Raw genomic sequence first — 10,325 nt, forward strand, 5'->3', positions numbered from 1 at the left:
CTTCTCTGCCGCTCACTGCACAGAACAGACGCCGAGAGAGGTGACACTTCTCCGGGAAAGTCCGAGCTCGCGCTCGCGGGACAGCACTGGCGAAATCTTACAACTGAACCATAGCTAAGGTTTATTCAAAAAAGTCGCTAGGTTTGTCAGTATGTATATTTTATGGAAAAAAGCCGCTAAAAGGGTCTGAAAGTTGCTAAATCTAGTGCTAAAGTCGCGCCCGTGTGTGTGTGTGTGAGATGCAGGAGCTGATGGCAGGGGGCGGTGGATATTTGTGGCGGTCAATGTGGATATTGTGGATGAGTTCTTCTGTGTCATCATGTTCTATTAGTTCTACAGCTTCAGTTTCTGAACTTTCACGCTTAGTAACACATACAGCTGTGCGCTCACCACAGTGCAACAGTGAAAAGGGACTTCTTTCAAACAGTGTCGCGTTCCGAACGTTGTTTAAGCGACATACACCGGTATTGCGGTATTTTAAAAATTCATATCATAACAAAAATAAACACCGGTATTCGGTATGAACCGGTATACCGCCCAGCACTACTTTATACCCATCTTTTTTTCACTGCATATTCTGTATCTCCAGTGCTCTCGGTTTCTTTCCTGTCGTCTCATGTTCTCCTCTTCCTCCCATCAGAAGGAGTTCAGCGGCTCATCCCCGAAGAGGAGGCGCGCCGAGGAGAAGGATGAAGGGATTGGATCTCCAGACATTCTGGAGGAGGAGAAGGTGGAGGATCTTCGGCGCGAGATGATTGAACTCCGACAACAGCTGGATAAAGAGCGCTCTGTTCGCATGATGCTGGAAGAACAGGTATATTTGGGACCGTGTCAGTATTGGCCAATGTTAGCGGTTTAAGTTATCACCATAAGTGTGAATTTGGGGATATGACAATTCGTTAATCTGTATTTATTTTATTACTCAAACTTTATTTTCTCTCTGTTGGGTGACAAAAGTACCAAATAGTTTATGAAAAAACAATTATCAACAGTCAATATCAGCCAATTTTTGTTGTTTTTGTTGTTGTTTAATGAATAGATTTCTCTGTTTAATGATTTATTATATTGGCCATCATAATAGTTAAAAATATAAAAATCAATATCAGCCATATATGAAAATTAGTGCGGTCAAACGATTAATCGCATCCAAAATAAAAGTTTTTGTTTACATAATATGTGTGTGTGTACGGTGTATATTTATTATGTGTATATATAAATACACACACATGCATGTATATATTTATAGTTACGTTTATATATTAAATATATTTATATATGATATCATTTATATGAATATGAATATATACACATGTAAAAACATTATATATGCTGTATGTGTGTCTTTATATATACATAATACATATACATAGTACACACACATGTTAACAACTTTTATTTTGGATGCGATTAATCATTTGACAGCACTAATAAAAATCTATATTTTATTGACTATGTTATACTTGTAACCATATATGTGTGTCTGTGTGTATATATATATATATATATATATATATATATATATATATATATATATACACATTTATTATATATTAAAAATTATCTGTAATTGGCCTATATGGTTGTTGATAATTATTGATATTTAGTAATTTAAGAAATGTATAAAATGATATACATGTATAGAGGGAGAGAGCATTATATTTAAATAAGCATTATTTATTTTAAAATAAAAATACAGATACAATTTTACACACACACACTCATATATATATATATATATATATATAAGTATTAATGTGTTTGTAAAGGATATGCTCAAAATTGTGGTATTGTAGTGCTAAATTAATTGATTGTAGATTGTAAACACCGTTTTAGCTTAATTTGTACCTCATTACAGTGAGTTCTCACTCATAATTCATTTTTTGTTATCGTTATTTGACAAATTTTCATAAATCTTAACGAAACCTCATCAGGATCTGTTTGATCCTTCGCTCAGTTTTGCTCGACTAAATCTCGCCTATCTGTATTCATCACGGACTAGTGCTGAAGAGTTGTCATCTGTAAAAATCCGTTATCCAACTTTTCTTTTGCTGCATCACTTTGCTTGCTAAAATTGGCTCGCTTTAGTCTTTGCATATTTAATGAGATATCACAGAAGGTGCACAGCTCCCCAGAGAGCTTGAATCGTTTCCGAACATCGCACTTGAAGTGCAAATTAAACCCCAATCTCTGCTGCTATTCATGAAACGTGCTAGAGAAACTTCCTCAGGCCAAAAAAAAAAAAGTGTTAAGAGGAAACACTGCTCTCCGTTCTCTTCTGCATGTGTGCTGACCGAGGGTCTCTCTGTTTCTTTTAGATCCGCTCATTGGATGCCCACTTGTACCCAGAGAAGCTTAAGGTGATCGCTCAGCAGCTCCAGGAGCAGCACGTGCAGACACAAACTCTGCTTCATCTTCAACAGCAGCAACAAGAACAGCTGGGCAAAGAGACCACCACACCTGCTCGCAGCCCGCTGGTCAGACAGGCTCTCGGTTTCACTGATATACTAACCGTGATTGAAATACTCAGGATGGTCTACTTGAGGTTTTGCAGTGCAGTTTGGATGTGTTGATCCACTAGAGGGCATTAGAAGAGTTAAAGACAACCTCAAATGTCATAAACCATTTAACTTATTTAATGTGACCGATTTCTGAGTAACAATATTCAGATAATGTAGGGCAGGACTTCATTTAACCTATGAATATTTGATTTGTGTAATATCACCTTTTGATGTCTTTTTATATTGTTTTACAAGCCGTTTTAGCAGCGGAGAACATGATTATATTATTACAATTTGATGAAAGATTATACACCACTATTACTCTACTATAAAAGTTTGGGGTCCGTAAGATTTTTTTTGAAGGATATTAACTTTTATTCAGCAAGGGTGTATTAGATTGGTCAAAAGTGACCGCAAAAACATTTAGAATGTTGCAAAATACTTCAATATTTCAAATAAAAGCAGTTCTTTTGAACTTTCTATTCATTCTATTCATGGTTCCACAAAAATATTAAGCATCCCACCTTTTTTTTTTTACATTTATGGTAATAATAAATGTTTTTTGAGCAGCAAATCAGCATATTAGAATGATTTCTGAAGGATCATGTGACACTGGAGTAATGATGCTGAAAATTCAGCTTTGCATCACAGGAATAAATTACAATTTAAAATATTCTTATAGAAAACAGTTGAGAGAGTTTTTTAAAATTGCAATCATATTTCATAAAATAACTTTATTGTATTTTTAAATTAATTTAATGCAGCGTTGGAGAGCTTTTTCCAAAAACATAAAAATCTTACCAACCCCAAACTTTTGAACGGTAGTGTAACTTTTTTTCTTTTGAGTAATGTGCACTGTTGAATCATGCACAATAAGACCATATACATAAAGAAAGTAACTATATGCGTAAATAAAGTGTCAGTTCTGATTTCTTGTTGACTTTCTTCATGGAATAGTTTGTAATTTATTGTAACCCTCTGTCCTGCTGTGTTCCTCAGGTGTTTTCTCCTGCCACGCCACCTGCGCCCACTCATCACGCCACAGTAATTGTTCCCGCCCCTGCGCTGCCGCCCCCTCCCCCCCATCATGTCACTGTGGTAACCATGGGCCCCACCTCCGTGATCAACACAGCATCCACATCACGACAGAACTTGGACACCATTGTGCAGGTGAAACACATTTCTGCCCAGCTCAAGGAGAAAGTCCTGAATGAGATTTAACTGCCGGATTCCCATTGTAGTGATGGTGTGTCTCAGTGGATATATGTGACCCTGGAGCACAAAACCAGTCTTAAGTCGCTGGGGTATATTTGTAGCAATAGCCAAAAATACATTGTATGAGTCAAAATTATAGATTTTTCTTTTATGCCAAAAATCATTAGGATATTAAGTAAAGATCATGTTCCATGAAGATATTTTGTAAATTTCCTACTGTAAATATATCAAAATAGAATTTTTGATTAGTAATATGCATTGCTAAGAACTTCATTTGGACAACTCTAAAGGTCGATTTTCTCAGTATTTTGATTTTTTTTGCACCCTCAGATTCCAGATGTTCAAATAGTTGTATCTCGGCCAAATATTGTCCTATCCTTACAAACCATACATCAACGCTTATTTATTCAGCTTTCAGATGATGTATAAATCTCAATTTCAGAAAATTGACCCTTATGACTGGTTTTGTGGTCCAGGGTCACATATGTATGTGTTAAAGTCGTTTTCACACTTGAAGTTTTGGTGTGGACACTAAAGAACTGTACCTGAATCCATTAGCAAGAATGAATGTGGAGAGTAGATTACTATTTCTAAAATTACTATTGTTATTGTTTACAGTCATATTCACGTATAATCATCCAAGTGAATGCTGCACACTGGTGGGGGTTGAGGAGAGACCCCCCCCCCCCCATGATTGTAAAGCGCTTTGGGTGTATAGCAATACACAAGAAAGCGCTATATAAATGCATCATTCATTCATTCAAATTATTTTTTAAATCAGAAAAATCACAGATTTTTTTCCCCATCAAATCCTGCAGCCGAGTTGTTCCTTAGCTATATTGGTAAACAGTTGTCGCTAGTATTCATGACTAATTATCAACTATTTTTGACATATCAACTGGTTGGCTGTCTGAACAACTAATTGACTTCAGTGATACCAAAATTAAAAAAGCACAGAGTGCTGTAGTAATGATTGAAATGAAAATTAGCATCACCCTGGTTCCCTCGACAAAAACCTTTTTCCATTGGCTTTTGGAGAATGGCAAAAAATAATAGCTTTAAAAAATCACATCGAAATGGGTATTGCAGATGTAATTTATGTCATGGAATAAAACATGAAAATATCTTGAGCTCATGTTAACCACAGACCTTATCCCAGGCATTTAACCAAAAACCCATTCAAAAAAACCATTGACTTCAGGACGATGGATCCGGAAGTGTTAAAATGCTCATTTCCGGGTCTTGGCATGCAACAATATGTCGTCCCTGCAGCACGATTACACCATATGCAGCTCCACACCTCAACTTGTCTTTTGTTTGGAGATTTGTAGACCATCCTGACCCATTTTAGTTCAGAACAAGCAACTGTAAAACCAGTTGTTTTGGAAAATAAAGCATAGAATTTGGATCTTGAAACAAGTCACCTGACATTTTCTTCCGGTTTTCCTGCAGGCCATCCAGCACATCGAAGGCACGCAGGACAGGATGGTCGTGCCCGAGGAGGAAAAGCGGCGGGCGGTCATCGTCACCCCGGGCCGTGTCCTCACAGACACCGGCGACTCCGACACCGCCTCTGACAACGAAGGATCTGAGGACTGTTAACTGCCCCGGTCACCCCCGCCCCCATATCAACCCACCACATGTAACGGGGGGCACGGAGAGGGGGCGAGGGGGCTGTGGGGAAGGGCCTCCCACAGAAATATTCTTTCTTTCTCTCTCCTCTCTTTTTGTTGCTGTCTTCTTCACACTCGCATACGGGACTCACAGACTCAATGACTTGAAGGTTTCTTGGTAGGGGGGGGGGGGCAAAATAAAAGGAAAAAAAAGCAAATGTGCCGCAAACAGAACGAGCACGCTTATGTATGCTCACACAATACACTATAACCCCATAGCACTCTGGTAACTTGTTGATACATTCACATGATACAGCTCTTACTCATACTCCGTTGAATTGACTTCTGTTTTACCAACATATGCTCCCAGGTAAGCGATTTTGTGAGGGAATCACAAAATCTCCATCAGAATCTACCACAGGTCTTCCAGGCCTCTGCTTTATCACTTCCTGCTCTACATCCCGCCCATAAGAGGGCAGTGGAGTGTTCTGATCGAAGGAATCCCATTCCCACGTCTCATCTCGTAAAATGAACCTTTTGCCCCACTCTCTGGTTGCATCATATTCCTCTTTCCGTTCTGGGAGGCTTGAAGCATCACTGTGAGCCAATAAGACTTCAGAAACCTGTTCCACACCATGGCTTCCGAAACTTTAGAGGAAATGTTACCTTTCTTTTGTTGTTGTTTTTTGGCGCAGACTTGCCCCTAGTTTTCCATTTGCCGGCGGGCACCTTTTGATTGTCGAGTTCTCAATGGAGGGACAAAGACCGTCACTGCTTAGAGGGGCTTCGTGTCGCGCACTTTGTAAATAACACAAAGTTATTCTACAAAGAAGGGGGACTTTGTGCACTTAATGTCGCTCACCTTTACTGGGCTGGGTTCCCAGTATGCATGTTGGTGCAAGGGTGAAGCACTCCCTCCGTCTCGTCAAACGCCCCTGGTCCTGTCCTCACAGATGATTTTGAAATTCTGGCCGAATTTTTGTCTTTTGTATGACAAATGGAATAAGCTAACCGCCAGGTACTCGTACCTGCAAGGAAATTAGTGTGTTTTAGCACACTTGCTAATGTAAACCTAAAGCTTGTTTTTTTATTTTTTATTTTTTGGAGAAAGTGTGGAAATAGCACTACCAGGGTTGTCGTGGACCATTTTCAGCCTATGCAGCTCTTTTGGTTCTCGCCCCCCTTTGAGAGCAACTTTGTGGCCCATTTGGTCTTCTCCCGGAAGTATTGTCCTGTCCGTTTGTCGTGTCCGACGCTCTGTAAGGATGTTTGCAGTGACACTGCAGAGTGACTAGCCCGTAATCATGCGCTCCAGCTCTATGCACTCGCTGGTTCACTCGGCTCGCTTGAATGTTTTAATTTCCCTGTATCTCTTGGCGCTCGACAAGGACGTTCGTACACGCCACGCCAGATAATCACGTGCAAGGTGGTGCTACTCCTGCAAGAGCTCTCCGGATAAGTCAAGGATGTCCAGTCTGGTTCCTGGAGGGCTACGGTCCTGCAGAGTTTGGCTCCAACCCCAATTAAACACCTGAATAAAGGATTACTACAGGTATGGAATGGAACAAATTAGAGCTAAACTTTTGCAAGATGTTGGTCTTCGGGACCAGGCTTGGACACTCCTGGGATAAGCCATGCGATAGTGTGAGCTCTTCATGCCCCTGGTGGGATTGAGAGACTTGAGTGTATCCTGTGCGGAGCAATGGCAGTGGCTTGCCTTAACACAGCTTCGGTGTGCACGGTGAGGCACAGAGGCCTGCCTTAAACTAGCCCTGAAGGTGGCGCTAGAGAGCAAGGCCGGAGAGCGTTGTTAAGACATGGCGCCCCATGTTCATCTCTTCTCGCGGTTCACGTTTACAAACATTCCAGAACAGTCTACTGTTGTGTTTTGCATTGGGTTGTCGACACTAAAAGTCGGCAAGATTTGGCCATAGACGAAGATGAGAGATTCAAAAGTGTGCATGTCCCCATTCCCTTACGAAATATTACAGGAAATCTTTTTGCTGCTGGATTTATCAGGTGCTGTCAGCACGCTGGACCTTGTCATTCGTATTGCGGAGAAGACTGCAGGGAATCAGGGCTTCCAGAAGAACGGGCTGGTCTAATATTGGCAGATTTTCTTTTTTTGTTCATTTGTACTCGCGCGTTTTTATTTGGATAATGGGTCATAGAGACTAGCGTCCTGCTCGTGCTGTCTTTTCACGTTAAGTCTGTAATAACGGTTTTGTCTTCTCTTTCGCTCTCCCGCATTTGAACATTTCCTCTACCGAAGCCACAGGGTGTCTATTTTTTGTGTATTTTCTACTCCCAGAAATCACTGTAAGGAATCTCGAGGACATATCAGCGATTGGGTGTGTCGAGGGAAACGGAGACGATTTTATGAACCTGAAGCACTTACTGTAGTATAACGAGGAGTGACTCTTGTTTTCAAAGAGCTGTTGTCCTCAAACCGAAGCTCTTCTCGCTGTGATTTTTGAACCACACGGCTGTGTTTAACCCTCAACGTTTGTCCTGGCACACCACACGTCCTCTGGCCATCTCCACAGTCTCCAGACTTGTCCTGTCTCTCATCCTCTCCCTCTTTTATTGTCGGTCATCTCTTTTATGATTTTTTTTGTTTCTATTTTTGTTGTTTTTCTTTATGTGGGACAGTCAGTCCATTTGGTTAAGCTATTGTATTTTTTTTTTAAATGGGGAAAAGAGGCTTGTGCCTTTTGTAAAAACAGAATAATAAAGTTTGTACTTTGTTTTTTACAATTTCTCAGTGTATTGTGTAAATATTTCTTCAATATGAATTGTACAGTATGCATTGACTGCATTACACTCACGTTAGCCATTAACATTATAAAAAGCTTTGTAAAGCTCTGCTAGGTTACATATCGAGTAACAAATCAATTCGACTTTAGCATTCAAAGGAATATTTTTAAATACGAGAGCAATGTGTTACTGTGGCATTTGAATTGCATTTTGGTACTTCATAATTAGGAAGACAAGCTCCGATTTCTTTAGGGTTACTACTGGAGTGTGTTGTACGTGAGCAAAAGTAGTACTCAAGTACTGAGTACTCAAAAAAACATTTTATAATTTCCTCGACACTGACATTTAAGTGATAATTAAGCTAAAAAGCTGTTTTTCATCAGGAAAGTGAGTGTCTATAGAAGTAAATGGTTTAATAATACAAAAGAGAACCTGAATTTTCAAACAATGTTTTAATATCTTCACAAATTAGCATGTGTATCGTCACCTGGCACCAAATTAGAAGTTCAGGTGGTTAACCAGTCACCAAGATTTGGATGTTCCTTGAAATTTACTACTTTTAAAAAAAAAAATTCCTGTCAAACACAGTCCTAACCTACCCATAAATTTTGATTTTTAAAACTATTTTGTTCATTAGTTGTTTTTTTTACTCTCACTGATATAATTTTTGTTGATGTTGAGGTGATTTATTTTATTTTTAAAGTTAGTTAGCTTTAGTATTTTTTTTTATTATATCGTTAGTTTTTTTACTCACTGATATAATTTTTGTTGATGTTTTTTTTTAGTTTATTTAGCTTTAGTATTTGGTTCAAAAGTAGTATAATTTCAAAATGGATTAACGGTGTTATTTTACTTGGTTTATTTATTTTTGCGGCCTAGTGTTATTGCTGTCTTGGAATATTCATGTTTCAATGGTAGGTGGGTTATAAAGAATTCAAGTTTTATGATCTCCCATGTATCTAAAGCTAAAATTAATTTGTCATTTTATTTTAGATCATTTTTGAGTCCTAAAATGTAGTTTTAGTTGTTTTTTTTACTTGATTGTTTGAATTATAATGAGGCAACAAAATTCTTTCATTGACCTATCATTTTGGTTTTCATCAATGATGATAAAATTGATTTGACTAAAAAGAATGTTGTACCTAAATCAGGGAAAGCAGAGGTAACCATAGCAACATTTACCATTTCAGTACTTTTGTTAGCAAAATACAATGCGAACGTAGACGCAAGCACTTCACCAGTGCACATACTTATGTTTGGTACAACATGCAAAGTTATTTAGAAACTTGTTTCCGCCATAGGATTAAAACAAAGTACTGCTACTTAAGTCACAATTCTGACATTTTTCCTCACAATTCTGAATTTATATCTCACAATTCTGAGTTTATATCTGATAATTCTGTGTCGGGAACATCTTGCATTGCTTAAAACTACTAACCGATTGCAAGTACACCCACTGGCCAAGCACTCACTAGGCTGCTGCTTTCGCGTACTTGGGTTGAGTAGTTAGTAGTTAAGGGTTCATAGGATGTAGGAGTCATGCAGTTCATTAGTTGTAAATTATTATTATTGTTATTAAATTGCTTAATTTTAATGGATTTGCATAATTATTCTAAATCCCAGACCATCAGAAAACCCTAAACAGCAGAAACAACCTCCTGCTGTTTGTTTCACGTTTATCTTTTACAAATGAATTGTGCATGTACATTTTTCAGTGCGTTCACAGATTAACGAAGGGAGTTCATTTGCCTGTGAAGTGCTGGAGTCGGCATCTGCTGTGTAATGATAAGGCGTTAATCTCCACTCTCTGAGGAAATGATGATGCTGACTTTTACACCTTATTCCCGACTGTCAACTCCTGTAATCCTACCCAGCACGACTGCTGGTGATTTACAGCACTGACTCAAGCCTGTGATCAGGTTAGTTAAGTTCACTCAGTAGGACAAACGTTTATAATGACCAACATGCTATTTGAAACCATCAAGTAAATTCTTCATTAATTGCTTTTTTGATCAAATTCACTAAGTGACTTCTTAAAAAAGTGGAATGCCGTGTCACAAATAGTGTTGTCATGTCATACCTCTTGTACAACATTCCTTCTCAGTTGCCAAAATCAACACCAGCTGAAGTACCAAAGCGCTCCTGTGCTCGAGATGGCCGCACACCCTTGATTTGACGTCACTGCCGTGATGGTTCTGCTAAAAGAGACAGTCAGTTGCTCGGGTGCGCCCTTTTCTGACGG

General features: G+C 38.8%; 1 protein-coding gene across 2 annotated transcripts in view; it reads left to right on the forward strand.

Annotated features, from left to right (window-relative positions):
• Positions 1 to 7,509, forward strand: part of LOC107553667 (transcription factor AP-4-like) — a 12,894-nt gene extending 5,385 nt beyond the window's left edge. For both annotated transcript variants that reach the window (XM_016235956.1, XM_016235957.1), the window contains exons 4-7: positions 641 to 814; positions 2,316 to 2,474; positions 3,498 to 3,668; positions 5,166 to 7,509. In XM_016235956.1, the coding sequence (XP_016091442.1) occupies positions 641 to 814; positions 2,316 to 2,474; positions 3,498 to 3,668; positions 5,166 to 5,315 (654 nt within the window). In that variant the 3' untranslated portion in view covers positions 5,316 to 7,509. The remainder of the gene's footprint in view (positions 1 to 640; positions 815 to 2,315; positions 2,475 to 3,497; positions 3,669 to 5,165) is intronic.
• Positions 7,510 to 10,325: the final 2,816 nt, after the last annotated feature.

This window comes from Sinocyclocheilus grahami, unplaced genomic scaffold, assembly GCF_001515645.1.
Source record: "Sinocyclocheilus grahami isolate Dianchi unplaced genomic scaffold, SAMN03320097.WGS_v1.1 scaffold476.1, whole genome shotgun sequence".
In the NCBI taxonomy this organism is placed as follows: Eukaryota; Metazoa; Chordata; class Actinopteri; order Cypriniformes; family Cyprinidae; genus Sinocyclocheilus; species Sinocyclocheilus grahami.